General features: G+C 40.5%; 1 protein-coding gene across 6 annotated transcripts in view; it reads right to left on the reverse strand.

Moving 5' to 3' along the window:
• fbxl4 (F-box and leucine-rich repeat protein 4) overlaps positions 1–18345 on the reverse strand; it is a 94024-nt gene extending 75679 nt beyond the window's left edge. Inside the window, exons 1-3 of one of the 6 annotated variants that reach the window (XM_055635864.1) lie at positions 18284–18345; positions 13066–13163; positions 4595–5190 (exon numbers count right to left, since the gene is read on the reverse strand). In XM_055635864.1, the coding sequence (XP_055491839.1) occupies positions 4595–5097 (503 nt within the window). In that variant the 5' untranslated portion in view covers positions 5098–5190; positions 13066–13163; positions 18284–18345. Of the gene's footprint in view, positions 1–4594; positions 5191–13065; positions 13164–17351; positions 17684–17721; positions 17855–18199 lie in introns of those variants that run through there. The other 5 variants (XM_055635863.1, XM_055635866.1, XM_055635865.1 and 2 more) reach the window with 5 other exon arrangements.
• Positions 18346–21904: the final 3559 nt, after the last annotated feature.

Raw genomic sequence — 21904 nt, forward strand, 5'->3', positions numbered from 1 at the left:
TGAGTCCCCTCGATGCGGCTGTAAAGTGGCTGCAGCCCAATTGTTTGCCTCGCCTTTTTTCAAAGTTGGTGTTCACAAAATGAATTTTGGTTGTCAGGTGGCTGTAGCCCAATTGTTTGCCTCGCCTTTTTAACAAGTTTGTGTTAACAAAATAAATTTTGGTTGTCAGGTGGCTGCAGCCCAATTGTTTGCCTTGGCTTGGCTTTTAAAATCATTGCAACAGTTGAATGCCAGCCCAAGAATTAATTCGGCCCACAATGTCTATTCTAGCCCTCTGGAAACCAGTACCTTCGGCCCGCAAACCCATACTAGCGCAACAGACATCCCCCCCTACTGGAAAGCAATATTAGAATTGGTGGAAAGGTGGAATATTGCATTGGTGACCAGCCCTCCCGTGTGATGCTAGGACCCAACGGGTCACACTTAGTCTTGTCTTTCCTATAATTTGGCGACCAAAATTGTACACCATATTCCAGAATTGGCCTCACCAATGCCTTGTACAATTTTAACATTACATGCCAACTTCTATACTCAATGCTCTGATTTTATAAAGGCCAGCACACCAAAAGCTTTCTTTACCAACCTATCTACATGAGATTCCACCTTCAGGGAACTATGCACAGTTATTCCTCGATCCCTCTGTTCTACTGCACTCAACTCGCTACCATTTACCATGTATGTCCTATTTTGATTTGTCCTACCAAGATGTATCACCTCACACTTATCAGCATTAAACTCCATCTGCCATCTTTCAGCCCACTCTTCCAAATGGCCTAAATCTCTCTGTAGACTTTGACAATCTACTTCCTTATCCCCAACACCACTTCCAGGGTTGAGGATTTCCAAAGTCTACAGAGTGATTTAGGCCATTTATGGGCTGAAAGATGGCAGATGCATACTTACTAGGAATGAAGAATACAGTTGAACAGAGGGACTGGGTATAACGTGCACTGGAAGCTGGATCTCAATTACCACACCATCATCCAGATTATTGATGTATATGACAAACAACAGTGGACCCATACATCTCAGATGCTAGCCCAGAGCATTGAGTATAGAAGCTGGGATGATGTTAAAATTGTACAAGGCATTGGTGAGACCAAATCTAGTCGTACAATTTTGGTCGCCAAATTATAGGAAGGATGTCAACTGAGAGAGTACAAGGAGATTTTATGTTGCCTGGGTTTCAACAACTAAGTTACAGAGATAGGTTGAATAAGTTGGTATTCTCCGCAGAATTAAGGGGGGACCTGATAGAGGTCTTTAAAATGATGAGATCCATCAGAGTTGATGTGACTACTTTTCCCTCTGAGAATATTAATACTTCAACAATTAAGGAACAGAAGTTTCTTAATATGAGGGGGAACTTCTTCGCAGTGGTGGCGGTGTGGAATGAGCTCCCTTGTCGAAGGTATCCTTAGGCTGAAGGGAATGGAGGGTTATATAGTGCAGGCAACATTTGTTCGGCATGGACTTGTAGGGCCGAGATGGCCTGTTTCCGTGCTGTAATTGTTATATGGTTATCTTAGTATCATCTGCATACTTACTATCCAATTTAACCTCATCCAAAAAATTCACGAAGACAGTTACCCAAACAGATCCCTGGCACCCCCCTAGTTCCAGGCAACCTAACAAACAGTTATCCAACTCTCTGGTATCTCCCATTGCCACTGTTGATCCATCATGCTACTCCACTAATAAGACCCAACAATTGTTTAACCAATCCATGTGGATGTCAAAAGGCCTTACTGAAGTCCATATAGACAACATATTATCTCATCAATTTCCCTATCCTTTCCATTCAAGAAGATTTGACCTTCCCACCACTGACTGTCCTAAAACTCCAGGTCTATAATTGCTCCATGTATTTACTAATTTGCCCACCACTGACGTCAAAGAATCCTTGCTTTAAACTCTTGGAACTTTTTAAACAATGGAATAACATGTGCAGTATGCCAATCCTCCGGCACCATTCCCGTTTCTAACGACATTTGAAATATTTCTGTCATAGCCCCTGCTATTTCTACACTAACTTCCCTCAATGTCCTAGGGAATATCCTGTCAGAACCTGGAGACTTATCCACTTTTATATTTTTCAAAGGTGTCAGTACTACCTCTTCTTTGATCCTCATAGTTTCCATAGCTACCCTACTTGTTTCCCTTACCTCACATAATTCAATATCCTTCTCCTTGGTGAATACCGAATAAATAAATTGTTCAATATCTCCCCCATCTCTTTTGGCTCTGCAGATAGCTGTCCACTGACTCTCTAATGGACCAATTTTATCCCTCGTTATCCTTTTGCTATTAATATAGCTTTTGATTTACTTTCACCTTACTTGCCAAAGCAACCTCATATCTTCTTTTAGCTTTTCTAATTTCTTTCTTAAGATTCTTTTTACATTCTTTATACTCCTCAAGCACCTCATTTACGTCATGCTGCCTATAATTATTGTAGATCTCTCTCTTTTTCCGAACCGAGTCCAATTTCCCTTGAAAACCATGGCTCTTTCCAATTATTACTCTTTCCTTTCCACCGAACAGGGACATAAAGATTCTGTACTCTTAAAATTTCACCTTTAAATGTCCTCCATTTCTCTACTACATCCTTCCCATAAAACAAAATGTCCCAATTCACTCCTTTTAAATCCTTTCGCATCTCCTCAAAGTTAGCCTTTCTCCAATCAAAAATCTCAACCCTTGGTCCAGTTCTGACCTTCTCCATAATTATATTGAAACTAATGGTATTGTGATCACTGGACTCGAAGTGCTCCCCAACACATACCTCTGCCACCTGACCTGTCTCATTTCCTAACAGGAGCTCGCGCACTGCCCCTTCTCTAGTAGGTACCTCTATGTATTGCTGCAAAAAACTATCCTGCACACATTTTACAAACTCTAAACCATCCAGCCCTTTTACAGAATGTGTGGAAAATTGAAATCTCCCACAATCACTACCTTGTGCTTACTACTAATATCTGCTATCTCCTTACATATTTGCTCTTCCAATTCTCGCTCCCCATTAGGCGGTCTATAATGCACTCCTATGCCACACGATATTCCCTTATTCCCTTTATCATGTGGATGGCTTGTTTGTAATCATGTATTGTCTTTCCATTGATTGGTTAGCGCACAACAACTGTACCTCAGTACATGCAACAATAAACTAATGACTCTGTGCAGGTGAATAAGTAATAGTTTTGGCATCATGTTCATCACCAATATTGTGGGCTGAAGGACCTGTTCTTATGCTGTACTCTTCTACATACTATGATGGCGAACTGGTATAATTTTGTATAGGAAGGAACTGCAGATGCTGGTTTAACCCGTAGACACAAAATGCTGGAGTAACTCAGCAGGACAGACAGCTTCTCTGGGGAGAAGGGTAGTCTGAAGAAGGGTCTCACCCCGAAACATCATCCATTTCTTCTCTCCAAATTGCTGCCTGTCCCGCTGAGTTACTCCAGCGTTTTGTGTCTATCTTTGGTATAATTTTCTAGCAGCATTCAGAAATGTTGATTCAAGATCATATGCTATCAATCTCAGCAAATACCTCCCAAGATTAACCCTGCAGTTGTTTTGGATTTGGTCAAAGCACGATAAAACCTGCAGTAAAAGCTCCTAAAAGTTCCAGATCAGAAAAATTAAGAGTTTTTATGTTTACAAAACATCATATTCAGAGTCACTCTTCATCTGCACTCAGTAGGAATGTTTAAAATCAAAGCTGCAGAAAACAAAATGTGTTTCATAAACATTATGCTAAAATGAAAGGCAAGGTAGAAACATTTCTCCACCATAAACATATTTACTTGTTATCATAATAAAGTTAAATGGAATGCAAGTTCTACTTACTTTAACATGTGAATTCTAAGAATTCTATTCAGTACAATACTCAGTCTTATATAGCAGCAACAAGAACTTTATCATAACGTTATCAGAACTTGTATTTGATAATAGTAAAAAAGCAACAATATTAATATCTCAGACAAACAAAACAAACTCAACATTGTTTCTTCTGACAGTTAGGCAGCAGCTTCAATGGAAAGCTAATTATCCTCCCTTAACTGCATAGTTGTAAATTTATATATTTTCGCTTTGATTATGCTCTCAGTCAATTTAATCTAATTAAACAATCCAATCATGGGCACAATTAGTTCTATTACATTCACTGAAAATGAATGGGTTGGGCAAACAGAAATGGGTATTTTAAACATGTGGGTATAGAATGCCTGTTTGTATAGAATCAATGGAAGAGAGGATTTTGAACGTAATGGAAGGATTATAATTTCAATAGTCAATAGTCAGATTTATTCGTCACATACACAATGAAGAGCAGTGAAATTTAAAAACTAATGTCCAATTTCTTATAAAATATGATAATTTACGACTCTTGGTGTGAACTAGCATTCAGTTTGTCACTTGAAACAATTAATGCTGGTCATTCGCAGGAAAGTTCAAAAGGAATGTATAGAGGGATTCTACTTTTGGCTTTCCACAACTGAATCTGTGACCAATGTATTGTGGAGTAATGTTACACATGGTTAAAGCACACAAAAGTTTAAACAGTTGTCAAAATTCTTGAATCTATCTTTACCTAACTTCCGATGGAGGGGTCTGTGAATAAGGATTTGCTGAGCAAGCCAGGATCCTGACAATGGCTCCAGGGTGATATGTCTCCAACACATCAATAGCCGTTGGATACACCGCCTCTTCAAATATTAGCTCGACATAGTCCTGGCTCTGAAAAGTACGAGGTATCCTCCTGAATGGCTGAGGGGAACCTGGACACTTTTCCCACCATCTTCCATAAGTCCGAAACACAGCCGACTGAGTGAAATCCCCGGAACTTGGGTAGACATTGGGCAGTCCAGACAAATTCCACATTGTGTAGGACAAGCTGTTCTCACTCCCATACTGAGAACTGAAGTCCACCACCTCTTTGACATGCTGCACCAGCTCAACACTGAGAGGTAGGATGCGATTGTTTGACTCAATAGCTCGGCGGCTATTCATTATTTCTCCTCTTGTTCCAGATCGGGCTCTACGCCGCAGGCAAATGTAATAAAACATACTCAATGCTGTTAACATGGGATACATTGAGGTTAACTTGGGTATCCCCAGCTCAGCAGATGCCTTCTTTTCGCTCAACACGTACGTGTCTCACTTCATTCAGATTTATGTAGCGTACTCCTGTGTGAGTTAAGCACACAAAAAAAATGGCTATTATGACAAAAGTAAAATTTGTCCTTTATTTTCAAAACATATTAAAAAACAAGTTTCATTGTTTGCTAAACTAGAACACTCAGAATGTTACAAGATATCTGAATTTTCAACTGTGCTGCTAACCAGTTTATTCTCATGCACATTTTCTAAATAGCACAATTGAAAAATACTTCAGAAGCATGACTTGTTACTGCTCTACAAACTGCTTGGTGGAAATCCAGTTGTAGAGTATCAGCTCTGTCTGCAATTAACAAATTGTCTTGCCTTTCTAAAGTGAGATCATCGGAGCAGTTGCTGCTCACACTCATTTATATAATAAAAAACATACAATATTGCATGAGCCGATTGGATAATGTTTCTTTTTTTTGGGTTATTCTGCATTGAACCAAGGAATGGTTCTGTTTTACCAATGTAACTGGGAGTCTATCACAAAAGTTCATAGTCCGAAGAAGGGTCTCGACCTGAAACGTCACTCATTCCTTCTCTCTAGAGATGCTGCCTGTCCCGCTGAGCTACTTCAGCTTTTTGTGTCTATCTTCGGTTTAAACCAGCATTTGCAGTTCCTTCCGACACAAAAGTTCATATGTTCTAGGGGCAGAATTACACCACTCGGCCCATCAAGTCTATTCCACCATTCATTATAGCTGATCTATCACTCCCTATCAACCCAATTCTCCCCATAATCCCTGCAAGGCTACTAATCAAAAATCTGTCAATCTCCACCTTTAAAATATCCATAGCCTTCATCAGTCATCAGTGGCAATGAATTCCACAGATTCACACCCCTCTTTCTAAAGGTACGTCCTTTTATTCTGGCCTCTGGTCCTTGATTCTCCTACTAGTGGAAACATCCTCTCCACATTCACTCTATCCAAAGCAAATAATTTAATATTAACTCTAATCCAAAATTAAGACAATCATGTGAAAGTCAGCAAATTATCAATAACAGCGAGTTAAAAGTAGTAAATAAATTAGGCGCACAAGATATCAAAGTAGGAGATATCTCAGGTAAACAATGAACAGAATGGGAAAAGTGAGAGATATGCCCAGAGTTTTCTGTTCTATGTGGGGACTTTCATCTGGAATTGGTGTCTATGTTATGCAAAGTCACCTTAGGTTGTGTTAATTCCACAAGTAGTTCTTCATTAATAATCACAAACTAAATAAGTTCAGAAAGGATATAGTATGTAGGCAATGGTTGCTTTTCCTTCTCCCCAAATCCAGAATATTCTGAACATCTGTTTTAGTAATTACTTAATCCTTGTCATGCTGTACAAAGGTCACATGGATTACCATCAATAATAACTGCAACGATTCCCTAATTTAAAAGCTCAAGACTTGTCAGTACATAAATAAGCATGTTATATTTAGAGTACACAGAAGACAGAATTACATTGCAGGTTCCAAGGAACTGTGTGAAATGCAAAGATTGCACTAATTCAAATGTTTTCTTTTATTATAAGTTTTTTTTTTAAATAATATTTTTATTAGAAGCAAGTACATATCATAATAAAAACATTTCATGTATATCAGGCATACGTTGCTAATAGATGGAGATACAGCTATCAAAATAGTAGTGGTCCTCCTTTATCAGTTATATCTTGACTCTGCTTCTATTTGTTTTGTTTTTTAATAGATAGAAAGTAAGAAAGAAAAATAAAAGCATGACAAAGAGTGGAGTAATTTACCAATAATACAACATTGGAGATCGGTCCATAGGTTATAAAGCATAACTATTCATCTAATCCCGAGTTCCAGCTTCAGTCAGATTCCCGTGCTGGACCAATTTACCCCTTCAAAAAGTCAATAAATGGGGACCATATTCTAACAAATAATTCTTGTATGTCAATTAAGGCAAGTCTAGTTCTTTCCAAATGTAAGGTCTCCGACATTTCCATAATCCACATTTTAATTGTGGGGGTTATAGGACCTTTCCAAAATTATAGTATTAATTTTTTCCCCAGTTATTATAGTATAGTCAAGAAAGTTTCTTTGGCTTGTTGTAAGTCTTAGACTTTGTGCTGATATTCCTAGTATTATTAGTTTTGAATCGGGATCTAATTGGGTGGTGGCAACTTCAGAAATTATTCTAAAAATATCCGTCCAGAATTTTTTTTTATTATTTTTTTTATACAGTTTACAAATGTATGACTAAATTAGCCTCTAAGTCCTGACATTTATCACAAATAGGAGAGATATGTGGGAAGATTCTATTTAATTTTGTTTTAGAGTAATGTAGTCTATGTAATACTTTAAATTGTATTAAAGAATGTCTGGCATTTAACGAGCATTGATGTATATGTTGTAAACTTTCGTCCCAAATATCTTTCATTATAGGTTGGCCTAATTCATTTTCCCATGTTTGTCTATATAATTCCGTCGGTGGAACCTCTCTATCTAAGAGGGTATTATAAATATGAGATATTAATTTTCTGTATTAGGATGTTTATTCAAACATTCATCAAGAGTTTCTGGATCTCTAGTTCTATAATCTTGTGTATTTGTTTTAACATAATCTCCAAGCTGTAAATATCTGAAAAAGTCATTTGAGTGGAGTCCATAAGTCTGTTGTAACTCCTGAAATGAAAGAAAGGTGCCTTTCCTATAGAGATGTCCCATCTTTTTAATTCCATAATTTTTCCATTGTGTAAAACCTTTATCCAACACAGAAGGTTTAAATAAAGGGTTGTTTACAAAAGTGATAAATTATCCAATTTTAAAGTCTTTTTTAATTGTTTCCAAATTTGTATACCACTATATATTATAGGGTTTTCACTATAGGTTTTTTTGTTCAATTTTGTGGGAGCAAACAGAATCGAACCAATTTCAAAAGGTAAGCAGTCTTCCTTTTCCATCTTTAACCAGTCTGGTTGCCGATCCATTTCTTCCAACCAGAAGTTCATATTTTTAATATTGACTGCCCAGAAATAAAACAAAAAAATTGGTAAAGCTAAATTCAAAGGTTTTCAAGGGTTAAATTAAGAATTGTTCTTCTAAATAACGAAGATGTTAAAAACGCAATTATGAAAGTTGAAGATGTTAAAAACACAATTATGAATAATGTAAGCTTCAAAAGGCATGCAGAATAAAAACAAATCTGGAACAATGCTCAGCCAATCAAAATAACCATTTAACCTGTTTTCTATTCCATTCACATCATAAAAATTCAAATTGTTGACAAAGAGAAAAAATAAAAACGCAGGATCATATTAAATTAACACTTTAATATTTTATTTACCAAACTGCTCAAAATATGAGGTAGCTACAAATAATCTACACAAACATAATTAATTAGTGCTAGAATGTATTATAAGATATAAAACATAATGATCAATATGATCACATTTAACATGGATCATATTTTAGGGGACACAGCTGAACATAGGAACTTCTTGGTTATGAGATATTGCTTCTTGTTTCACTGGCATTATAACCTTTTCATTAAAAAAATACAAAATCAGTATTCCAATACAGTTTTCAAGGATGATCGTTAAAATTTCTCCTTTGTAAAACATGCCTGAAAGTGTTTGCATTTTTAATCGTTTTATGTGAAACTCAATATTTAACAGCCACAATAAGTTCTTGTCAATGTAATATTTTGTCATTTGAAAACGGTTAAAGCTGAATCAAGGATGTTGGGGCCTAATAATTTAAGCTTCTAAAATTAAAACAATATGAAGTACGATTAAAAACCTTTGATTTAATCTTTCAAAATATTTTAAGAAGATGCAAATAGATTGTAATCAAATGGAAACCAATCAAACGGTTGTCAAAGATAGCAGCAGGAACTTGATCGGATAGGCAGATGGCAAAGGAATGGAGTTTACTACTGAGAAATGCGAGGTGTTGCATTTTGGGAAGACTAACATGGACAGGACCATAGTGAATGGCAGGGCTCTGGGTAGTGTTGTAGAGCAGAGGGATCTAGGAGTGCAGGTACATAGTTAGTTGAAAGTGGCACCACAGATAGACAGGGTGCTCAAAAAGGCTTTTGGCACGTTGGCCTTCATCAGTCAGATTATTGAGTATACAAGTTGGGAGGTCATGTTGCATTTATATAAGACGTTGGTGAGGCCTCATTTAGAGTATCGTGTTCAGTTCTGGGCATCATGTTATGGGTAAGATGTTAGGTTGGAAAGGGTGCAAAGAAGATTTATGAGGATGGTGCCAGGGCATAAGGGCCTGAGCTATAGGAGGAGGTTAAACAGGCTAGGATTCTATTCCTTGGAGTGCAGGAAGATGAAGGGTGGTCTTGCAGAGACGTACATGAGAGGAATAGATCGGGTTGATGTACAGATTCTCTTGCCCAGAGTAAAGGAATCAAGAACCAGACCACATAGGTATAAGGTGAGGGGGGAAAGATTTAATGGGAACCTGAGGGGTAAATTTTCCATACAAAGGGTGGTTGGTGTATGTGATGAGCTGCCAGAGGAGGTAGTTGAGGCAAGTACTATGGCAGCATTTAAAAAACATTCAGACAGGTACATGGATTAGACAGATTTAGAGGGATATGGCCAAGTGCAGGCAGGTGGGACTCGTTAAGTTAGGACATGTTGGTCGGTGTGGGCAAGTTAGGCCGAAGGGCCTGTTTCCACACTGTAGGACTATAAACTAACATAATAAGCATTTTTCAAGCAACTATTTACGTTCAAATCCCGCTAATAATATGCATTAAAAAATATATTCTTCCTCTCTGTTATTTGGTTTCTGAACAGTCCTCAGCTGGAGTGCTGTCCAATTCAGACCTCCCCTATTGCAGACATTGTACTTTGTCTGTGGAATAATGCACAATGCTGAGAACTACATTCCGCACTCTGTAAGTTCCCGTTTGCTCCATCAATTATACGATTTTGATGGCTGTATTTATGTATAGTATTATCCAACCTAAACAAAAAACATGTAAAACAAAGTTTTTCACTGTACAAATGACAATAAGGAAAAATTGTAAATTCACTGGATTTTTAAGAAAGCAGAAAGTGAAACAAATTAACTTAAAAAATATATTCAACGGGTTTTGACAGTTGACAAGATACTGTTGGTTTCCTTTGGGTGCTCCGGTTTCCTCACAAATCCCAAATGCTGCTGGGTTAATTAGTACTGTACATTACCCTGGTGCATAGATTCAAAAGTTCATAAGTTATAGGAGCAGAATTAGGCCATTCGGACCATCAAGTCTACTACACCATTCAATCATAGCTGTTCTATCTTTCCCTCTGAACCCCATTCTCCTGTCTTCTCCCATAACTGGCTGACACCCGTACTAATCAAGAATCTGTTCATCTCCAACTTAAATGTACCCATTGGCCTCCACAGAATATTGTGGCAATGAATTCCACAGATTTGCCATCTTCTGACTAAATAAATTCCTCTCTATCTCCATTTTAAAGCTACATCCTTTTATTCTGAGGCTATGACCTCTGGTCTTAGACCCACTAATGGAAACATCCTCTCCACATCCACTCTATCCAGGCCATTCACTATTTGGTTTCAATGAGGTCCCCCCTCATTTTTCTAAACTCCAGCGAGTACAGGCCCAGTGCCATCAAAAGCTCATCATTTATTAACCCAATAATTTCTGGAATCATTCTCGTAAACCTCTTCCAACACGAGCGCATCCTTCCCATGGGACCCAAAACAGCCCCCCAGTGGAGCGGCACAGTGGCACAGCCTAACAAAGTCAGAGACCCGGGTTCGATACTGACTACCGTGCTGTCCAAATGGAGTTTGTACGGTTTGTTCTCCCTGTAACTGCATGGACTTTCTCCGGGTGCTCCGCTTTCCTCCCACACACCAAAGCGACATTTTTGTAGATTAATTGGGTTTGGTAAAATTGTAAATTGTCCCTAGTGTGTCGGATAGTGCTAAAGTGTGGGTGGCCGCTGGTCGGCGCAGACTTCGTGGGCTGAATGGCCTGTTTTCGCTCTGTATCTCTAAATTGTAAAGACCAATATGGATGAAAAACCAAAGATTCCACATCATGATAAGTTAGTAAAGCCCTTTAGTAGACCTAAACAGCAACCTCTGGTGACCTTGCCCGCCACCCAAGGTTCCCATGAGGGCACCGGAGGTTTTGGTCACTCTCCCTAATGGTCGAAAGTGGTTTCCGCGTGGTCGAGGCTTCATCTAGGTTGCTGCTATTTTTTCATCATGTTTAAAACTGGCCTCGGCTAAAAATAGGATGCCATTTTAAAAATCGATAATTATTTAGTCAAAGCCGGTTTTCTTCATAGTCGAGGAAGGTTTTCAACGTATGTGTGGGAGGTGGTAGGAGGTTGCAGGGTACCTCGACCTTGATTTTTTTTTTGGGTGCCGTGCAAGGTCACCAGAGGTTGCTGTTTAGGTCTCCTAAGTGGGACAGGGGCTTAATGCTCTTTCACTAAATATTACGAAAATTGAGTAACTTTGAGTAAAATTGAGAAAATTGAGCATTTTGTCGTCTCTGTTGCATTTCGTTGTCTCTGTTGCATTTCGTTGTCTCTGTACTGTACACTGACAATGACAATTAAAATTGAATCTGAATCTGAATCATTAACCTACGTCAGCATTTGAAAACTCTCTCCTACTTTGTATTGGGAAGTCTCTATTCATGATCAGGAAAAAGGGTTGGAGACAAATGGTCAGCAAAGTATGTTGTAATGCCATATCTGGTGAGCTAATGTTTCCTTGTGTGTGAGATAACATTAATGCTGAGATAACATTAAATGTTTTTTTAACATATACAAAACTTGCAATAGAAATCTGCACAGTAAAGAAGGTAGTTCAATGTTTTCCAAGGAGAAATCCCATTTACGTGTTTATTTCTGAACTGCGTTATTTAATCTTGTAGATAATAAAGTTAAATAAATCAAAATTCTACTGAAAATGCTGTGATTGAAATCTATGCATATTTAAAATCGTTGACATCAAGCTTGTATCTTAAACTGTCTTGTTGGCCTGTGTAGGAAGGAACTGTAGATGCTGGTTTAAACCGAAGATAGACACAAAATGTTGGAGTAACTCAGCGGGATAGGCAGCATCTCTGGATAAGGAATGCGTGACGTTTCGGGTCGAGACCCTTCTTCAGACTGAAGACGTTGGCCTGTGTGCAGTTCAACTCTGAAGAATTGTTGGGGAAGGGGAGGAAATAACAGCTGACAAGTATATGTCAGTAACTAGAATACCATTTGTCGCCAGAACATCAGTCATGTTAAGCAGCAAAATTTGGTTGAGGTAATATTTTCCACAAAATTATTCTCCACTCTACACAACCCACCCACTATATCTTGGTTGAGATTTTCAACTAGGATCATACTAATGTGATTTTCCCGCTAATCAATACTCAGGGATGTGTCTGTCTCTCTGAGGTATCTTCTGCACTGCTTGGGACCTCACTTCTCTGATAGTAATCATGCCACATTTCATGGGGGTTTGGCATTCAAGTGTAAACATGGGCTTCTATTAATAAAAAAGTTAACAACACTGGAAATCTGAAATAAACACAAACTATATTTGGAAACATTTAGCAGGGAAAGAGAAACAGCTAACATTTCGAGTTCAGGACCCTTCATCCAAACTAAGAGAGAAAACAAAGTAGTTTCCAGTAGCAGGAAAGGTGGGAGAGGGCTACACAGAACAAATGGAATAACATAGAACAAATAGAATACTTCTAACAGGGCGAGTCCAAAGGAGTAAATGAAGCAGTTAAAATCAGATCATGGTACTTGATCTGTGTAATGTGTTGTATAGTACAACTGTGGACTATGGCCAGCATGCCCAACTACACAAACAGGGAAAAACAGAGCGCATACGCAGATAGGTAGAAATGGCCAGTTGTATACAGAACAGGAAGAACGAGTGAGTTACCTAAAGTTGGATAATTCGATATTTAGTCCAACGGGTTCAGCTTAAGCGATGGTCAGTCACGACACCTCCTTGCACTGTTCATCACTAGGTGGTACACACTGCAACCACAAGTAGAAGACAAGGCCTTAACTTGGACAATCCAGTCTTATGCGACTCGTGATGTGCAAAGACAATTGGGATACCCAATAAAACCTGATTAGTGTTACACACATCCCAAAGTACCCAAAAAAGTCTTACCACCCTTTACACATGTAAAACGATACGATAGGTTGCGATTAGTACAGCCCTGCAGGTCACATTAGTTCACGATCTTAAAAAAAAATGAATATTGCTCTCAAATTTACATATATTCTGTTTTTTAATGATCATCTCCTTTCAAATCTGAACCTCCTTATGTTTCTTGTGGAAATAACAGAATTTTTACCGCACATAGAATTATGGCCAATAAAGGCTGTAATTTAGTCATAAGCAGCTGATGAAATAAGTCACAAGAGCAGAGCTTATGTTTAAAATAAACCATTTGAATCCAGATATTAAATTATGAGTTGACGTAAACTGTTAATCTTTTCAGTAACTGAAGTTAATGAATGAACAGAAAAATCTAAGTTCAAACACATAAGCCCAAAAGTCTGGATGACTATAAAGAAAGCCATAAAAATGCCATGGGCATTTTGAGTCTAATAAATTGGTCGTAGAATATTGGAGTGAAAATGTAATGAAACTTCTACAAAACATTGGTTAGGCCACATTAAACCAGTGAGCAGTTCTGCATGATACTTTATACATAGCAGATTCAAGCGCATTCAGCATAGATGCACCAAGATGATGCCAAGAATGGGAAACAACAGTCATGAGGAGACACATGAGATACAGCTGCTATTTATAATGGAGCACTGAAGGTTAGGACAACATTTAATACAGTTTGTTTTGATGGGAGCGGAAAGACTTGGTCACTTAAAGGAAATGTTCAGCATTTAAATTATTGCAAAGTGAGAGAGATAGAAATATAACTATAAACAAATTTGCTGAAGTAAAACATGCCCACCAAGAGGGAGGGCTTAAAACCTGCACACCAATTAGGTGGAAAACAAAAGGTAAATATATAAAGCAAATGGAGAAATGGGGCTAATGAACAGGGCTGAATGGAATGATCTTTCAATGTTGTAGAGCTATATAGTTAGAAAAGTGAAAAGATATTCTGAAATTAAAAAATATTCTGAAATGACACCAAAATTAGATTTGTTTCTAAATGTTGAAGTATGACACATAGCAGCATCAAGCAATTTTAAACTTAGATTTTACCCTTGTCTAACTTATAAATAAATCAATTTTCACAATATTTTCAGCATGTCGTAGGATACAAGAGGATCGAAAATGGAAGTTGCACTAATATAATCAAAGAATCGGTTCAGTGGTAAGGTGAAGTGAAGCATTTTCAGAGGGCAAAATGTGAAGTATCCAACAATAAACAAGATATTAAGAAGCAGAAGGTTCTTGATTTGCAACTCCAAAGATTCCAAAAGATAGCAGGACCATAGAAACAGGGACACAAAGTATTGGAGTCACTCAGCAGCATTTCTGGAGGAACTGAATGGGTGACGTTTCGGGTCGGGACCCTTGTTCAGACAGGACAATAGAAATGGTAGCTAAGTTGGCATATGAGATATTTGTCATATAGGCAAATACATAGAACATATAACCAGAGACCCTCCTAAAATTGCACAGAATGGCACCGTGTACAAGGAGACACAAAATACTGGAGTTACTCAGTGGGCCAGGCAGCATCTCTGGAGAGAAGGAATGGGTGACATTTTGGGTCGTTACCCTTATTCAGACTAGTCAGGGGAAAGGGAAACGAGAGATATGGACAGTGATATAGAACAAATGAATGAAAGATATGCAAAAAAGTAACAATGATAAAGGAAACAGGCCATTGTTAGCCATTTGCTCGGCGAGAATGGGAACCTGGCGTGACTTGGGTGGGGGAGGGGTGGAGAGAGAGAAAGTGCAGGGATTACTTGAAGTTAGAGAGTAACCACTGCACTCCCTCTCTCTCCATCCCTCCCCCACCCAAGTCACATCAGGTTCCCATTCTCACCAAGCAAACAACTAGCAATGACTAGTTGTCATCATTATCCTTTTTTACATATTCATTTGTTCTATATCTCTCTCTACATCACTGTCCATATCTCTCGTTTCCCTTTCCCCAGACCAGTCTGAAGAAGGGTCTCAACCCGAAACATCACCCACTCCTTCTCTCCAGAAATGCTGCCTGTCCCACTAAGTTACTCCAGCATTTTGAATCTAACTTCGGTCTAAACCAGCATCTGCAGTTCCTTCCTGCACATGCACCATGTACAATATTGGTTAGCATTCTGTAGGAAGGTCATGATACTAGAGAGAATGCAGACTTTCAGAATGTTGCCAAAGCTGGGAAAGGTTTATTGTCTGGGATCTCCGGTTTTACTTAGGTTGTTTATTTTGCAACAAAGGCCATCAAGATTGTATTCAATGATTTACAATAATGAGGCCCAGGCAAGTGAATAGAAAATAATGTATTTTTATGCTAACAGAGTTGAGGCAGCACAGTGACGCAGTGGGAGAGTTGCTGCTTTACAACATCAGAGACCCAGGTTTGATCCTGACTACGAGTGCTGGCTGGACGGAGTTTGTGGGTTCTCCCTGTGACCATGTGGTTTTTTTCCCCGAATGCTCCGGTTCCCTCCCACATTCCAGACGTACACATTTGTAGGCTAATTGGCTTCTCTTAGTTGTAAATTGTCCATAGTGTGTGTAGGATAGAACTAGTGTACTGGGTGATCGCTGGTTGGCATGAACTCAGTGGGCCGAGGGGCCTGTTTCCATGCTGCATCGAAAAAAGTCTAAATTAACAGGGGTTAGTATCATTCTTCGAAATGGGGCAGAAGGAAAAAAAATGTCCAAACCTAATGTGGTTATGGATCAGGAGCTGAGAAGTAGGATGAACCCAAACAGCATTTTTCTGTGAAGCGTGACATAATAGAAAGCTGATAATGATAATTTCATAATGAAAGCTGGTTGTTTTCTTTGCTATATACTTTGACAATTGTATGAAATGTATACCTGGAGGAGTTTCAAGAAACACATAAGAAACACTGTTCAGATTTGTCCGCTAACGTACATCCCTGATGCACTGCATGCCTACTTGAGGAATTACTGCGGATTAAAAACACTTGTCCTGCACATCTCCTTAAACTCTGCCCCTCTCAACTTAAAGCTAAGCCCGCTGGTATTTGATCTTTCCATCATGGGGAAAAGATACCAATTGTCAACCCTATTTATGCCTCGTAATTGTATATTCTTCTATCAGATGTCCCTACAACCTCCGACATCCTAGAGAAAACAATCCACATCCTGTCCAACCTCTCCCCGCAGGTAATACCCCCTGATCCAGTAACCATACTGGTAAACCTTCTCTGCACCCTTTCCAAAGCATCACATCCTTCCTAATGGGGCAACCAGAGCTGCACACAATACTCCTAATGCAACCTCACAAAGGTCCTATAAAGTTGCCATTGAGAATTCTTACTTCTTCCCAAACTGAACTTAAAAACATATCGTACTAGAAGAACATTTTAGTAGTAAGTCTACTAGTATCATTTTCTAGACTTCTCTGGTACTATTTATCGTAATTTAACAATTTCTAGATTGTTTCCATAATCGTTCTCATGTTTCAGTGTGTCATTTCTATTTTGACAAATGAATTCAGTTTGAAGCCCATCATGATCTGAAATTAGATTGTATTCAAGGGGACTTGAACAAGTTAAACAGATGGATGACAGGAACATAATTGTAAAACATTCAAATCCCACTAATATATTACATTTCACCAGGCACAAAAACAAAGTAATATCCACCACCAATAAAGCAAGAGATGTGTCAACAATTAATTAAGTCACACATCTACAACAAAGAAAGGGCTAACGTTAATTTACTGGAGTAATATTCCAATGGGAAAATCGTGGACCATTAAATTTTATAAATGACCCAAAACAAAACACGGTGAGCTTAATATAAACCAGGAGACATTGAACATGTGTTCTAACGCTGGAAGCATGCAGTTGCCAGCAACCGTATCAATTCTGAACTCGTGGGGGGTGTAACTCTGCAAATTTACATTGTAATAAAATACCAAATGCCTTTAGACTGATGTCAATTAAATACATTAATTTACAAGAAAGTTTAAAACAATAAAAGTTAATAAGGAATGGGAAAATAACAATAAAGACTAATTTTTAAATTACTACCGTTTGTCATCACTATGTTGAAATTATGCATTAAGTTATTCTCCAGTAACAAATCAAACCCAGGGATCAGGAACGTCCTCAGACACTCTCAACCAATCTTTGCTCTCAACTGCGTGCAAATGAGAAGTAAAACTGTTTCTAACGTTAAAGTGGCAAGTACAAATGCATCCTTGAAGATGTTTATAAATTGTAATCACGCGTGACTTTCACTTTGAGGCCGGGTTAGTGGTGGATTGGTCCTTGAAATTGATGGGTCTTTTCCAAAGTTAATGGGGAGGTTTCTTCCTAATCGACTTCTAGTTAAGAATAAAGATCTCTAGTTAAGACGATGGAATGTAATTGCACGGCCGTGACCAAAGATTATGCTGACCACGCACGGCCGGTGTACGGCCTGACGTTTCTGAAGGTGAAGGTTGGTAGATCAAACGGCGCTGGGACTCCCGGCCTGCCCTCTGGACAGGCGGCGACTGCTGCAAACAATTTAGAACAGGGAGGCGGCGAATTGTTGCAGCATTCTAGAATTGGAGCGACGCGATTGTTTGCAACGCTCCAGAATGGAACGCGTCGACTGTTCCCACAATCACCAAATCGAACACGGCGTTGCAAACAATCCAGAATTGGAACCCGGCGACATCTGAAAACGTTCTAGAAATGGAAAGCGGCGTTACAAACGCGGGTCACAAACATCTCCCACTCCGCCTGCCGCCAGCACCCTATGGGCCAAATGATATGGGCCACCTCTCTGATCACCCGGGGAGGAAGGAGGGGGAGGGTTGGTGAGCTGAATGCATGAGGCATCTTCCAATAACAACCATTCCCACCTTCTCATTCCAAATAAATGTTAGTACCTGTTGGCATGCTATGCCCCTACTCGCAAAGCGAATGATATGTGTACTGAGAAAACTGTATCCATGTTTCGTTCAACCACTTACAGTTCTCCGCTACTCCCTTCCAGATGTAAACATGTCACCGGCATCCGGGGCTTCGGCGCAACATGTGCGGAGGGTGCTGGGAGTTGAAGTCTTGTACCGCACCGAGAGGTCTGAAAGTGGAAGTTACCATGCAGCCTAATCGTTCCTCAAATACATATTGTAAGAAAGTCATTTTGCGATTTTTTTGGACAATCTTATTTTTTTAAAAGAGATAATTCAAATCCTGTTTTCTACATGTAGACAAAAGAAGACGATTAACCAGAAAATGCACACTCGAAACCTCGAAACTGTCAACGTGAAAGACTAAAACGAAAGTTAATGCTTTGTCTGAACTGGGGAAGTGAAAACAATATTATACAAATATATAATACTTGATATCACATTACAAAAAAAATTGAATAGCATGATAGAGTCTTACAGTGTGGAAACAGGTCCTTTGGCCCACACCGGCCAACGTGTCCCATCAACACGTCCCACCTAGGGTTGCCAATGGTCCCGTATTAGCCAGGACATCCCGTATATTGGGCTCAATTGGTTTGTCCCATACGGGACAGCCCTTGTCCCGTATTTGACTGCTACTACTAGGGTCGAGGGGACTATCGGGTCGGAGCTCCGCGTTCGGGCCCGCCTCACACGTCCCGACATAGTGCAGCCCATGGAGTGCAGCAGCAGCGCCTCGCCCGTGGTCCCATCGGCCAGCTGTCCGACCTTCGCTTACCGCCAACACCTCCACCCCTCCTTCTCATGGCCAATCATCAGTTTATGAGTTGGATGGGGTGCTGGACTTTCCGTGCAGCAGAACACAAAGCCCAGCCCACGGGCCAGCTGAGAGGTTTTGGCCTGGGCGCCGGACTTTGTGAGCGACGTCACGCGGCCCGGACCAAAACTCCTCAGCTGGCCCGCCGACTGGGCTTTGTGTGCAGTTCAGCACCCTGGCCAACTCATCATTCACCCAGCCACGGCCACGTCAGTCAACGAATTGCCCCGGACTTGATGACTTGATTGACGTCCTGGCACTTTACGTGCATCAGTTGCACGCCTGGTCGAAAAGATAAAAATTCAAAATTTGAAGTAATGTTTCTACTGAATGTGTATCGCTTTTGCAACATCGTAAAGTCAAAATGTCGTAAGTCGATGCATCGTAAGTTGAGCATCTGTACTCTGTAATCACCAGAGAGCACACTTACAGACAGATCCTAGATCTGATACAACAGCTTGCGCGTGTGTTGCATGTGCTGTCGATGCCACGTATGAGTGATTTACCTGTCATCCACTCATGCCCACTTATGCGCATCAGTTGTGCGCTATATTTTGCCAATCCTGCCAAAATAAAAAGTTTCAGTATCGCCTGGTGTTGTTCGGTCGATTTGGCATATGCAAATATGGATAAACCTGCAAAAAAGAAAAGACTGTGCAGCTGTAACAAGCAATGGGAAACAAAAAATAAATGGTTTAAGCCCGTCAGCGGTGACTCGACAAAGGCCGTCTGTACTTTTGCCATCGGGAATTTGTCTGGTATTTTGACCTTTTGTCCCTTATTTGGGAATGAGAAAGTTGGCAACCCTAGTCCCACCCCACTGAAGTTGTACAGAGAAAATTTTAAAATATTACCAAGGCTAGAGCATTTTAGCCTGAAGGAAAGATTTGTTGGGCTGGTAGGCACAAAAAACTGGAGTAACTCAGCGGGACAGGCAGCATCTCTGGAGAGAAGGAATGGGTGAAGTTTCGGGTCGAGTCCCTTCTTCAGACTGATGTCAGGGGAGTGCGTGGGACAGAGATAGAATGTAGTCAGAGACAGAGACTGGTGGGAGAACTGGAAAAGGGAAGGAAATGGAGAGAGAGTAAAAGCAAGGGCTATTTGAAGTTAGAGATGTCAATGTTCATACCGCTAGGGTGTAAGCTACTCAAGCAAAATATGAGGTGTTGATCCTCCAATTTGCACTGGGCCTCACTATGACAATGGAGGAGGCCCAGGACAGAAAGGTCAGATTGAGAATGGGAGGGGGAGTTAAAGTGCTGAGCAACAGGGAGATCAGGTAGGTTAAGGCGGACTGAGCGGAGGTGTTCAGCGAAACGATCGCCGAGCCTGCGCTTGGTCTCGCCGATGTACAGAAGTTGACCAGGAACAGCGGATACAGTACATGAGGTTGGAGGAGGTGCAAGTGAACCTCTGCCTCACCTGAAAAGATTGTCAGGGTCCTTGGATGTAGTCGAGAGGGGAGGTAAAGGGACAGGTATTACATCTCCTGCGGTTGCAGGGGAATGTACCTGGGGAGAGGATGGTTTGGGTGGGAATGACGAGTTGACCAGGGAGTTGTGGAGGGAACAGTCTCTGCGGAAAGCAGAAAGGGGTGGAGATGGGAAGATGTGGCCAGTAGTGGGATCCCGTTGGAGGTGGCAAAAGTGTTGGAGGATTATATGCTGTATGCGATGGCTGATGGGGTGGAAGGGGGAGCAAGAGCGGAGCTGCGGGATATCGAGGAGACCCTGGTGAGAGCCTCATGTATAATGGAAGAGGGGAACCCCTGTTTCATAAAGAATCAGGACTCCAATGTATGGAAAACCTCATCCTGGGAGCAGATGCGGCGTGGACAGAGGAATTGGGAGTAGGGGATAGAGTCTTTACAGGAAGCAGGGTGGGAAGAAGTGTAGCCTAGATAGCTATGGGAGTCAGTAGGTTTGTAGAACACGTCGGCCAATAGTCTGTCTCCTGTGATGGAGACGGTGAGATCCCGTAACGGTAGGGAGATGTCGGAGATGGTCCAAGTGAATTTGTGTGCAGGATGAAAATTAGTTGTGAAGTTGAAGTCAGTGAGTTCTGTATGGGTGCAGGAGGTAGCACCAATGCAGTTGTCAATGTAGCGGAGGTAGAGTTTGGGGATTGGACCAGTGTGCGCCTGGAACATTGATTGTTCGACATACCCTACAAAGAGGCAGGCATAGCTGGGACCCATGTGAGTGCACATAGCTACGCCTTGGATTGGGGGAAGATAAAATCGGACCAGCGGAGTTGGGGAATGATAAGGTTGGAGGCTTTAAGGGGCTGTCCCACTATACAAGTTTACCCAAGAGCTCTCCGGAGTTTAAAAAAAAATCAAACTCGTGGTAAGTATGTAGAATGTACGTAGCGGGTACATCGGGGCTCGGGACGTCTCTTAGCGGCTCGTAACGCTAACGGCAGGTACTCGGGAAACGCGGTAAGAACATGAAGTTTTTTCAACATGTTGAAAAATGTCCACGAGAGCCCCGAATACCTACGATCGGCTATTACCGTAATTCTCCGAGTTCGAATCAGGTGAAACTCGGGAGATCTCTTGAATTACTTCGTACAGTGGGACAGGCCCTTTAGGGGGCAGAGAGTCGGAAGTAATAAAATCAGAAATGGTGTGTGATATTAAGGTCAGGTGCTCGTCTGTGGGGTCATGGTCCAATGATAAGTAGGAGGAGGTGTCTGAGAGTTGTCGCCTGGCCTCAGCGGGTTTGATTGTCAAATTGAGGTTGCTGCAGAGTGAGCGGAGAGCAGTGCGTTCGGGGGGGGGGGGGAGAGGTTAGAATAAGTCAGGGGAGTGGTAAAGTGGAGGCGGTTGATGTCCCGCCAGCAGTTGGAAATGAAAAGGTCTA

This window comes from Leucoraja erinacea, chromosome 5 (assembly GCF_028641065.1).
Source record: "Leucoraja erinacea ecotype New England chromosome 5, Leri_hhj_1, whole genome shotgun sequence".
Lineage (NCBI taxonomy): Eukaryota > Metazoa > Chordata > Chondrichthyes > Rajiformes > Rajidae > Leucoraja > Leucoraja erinaceus.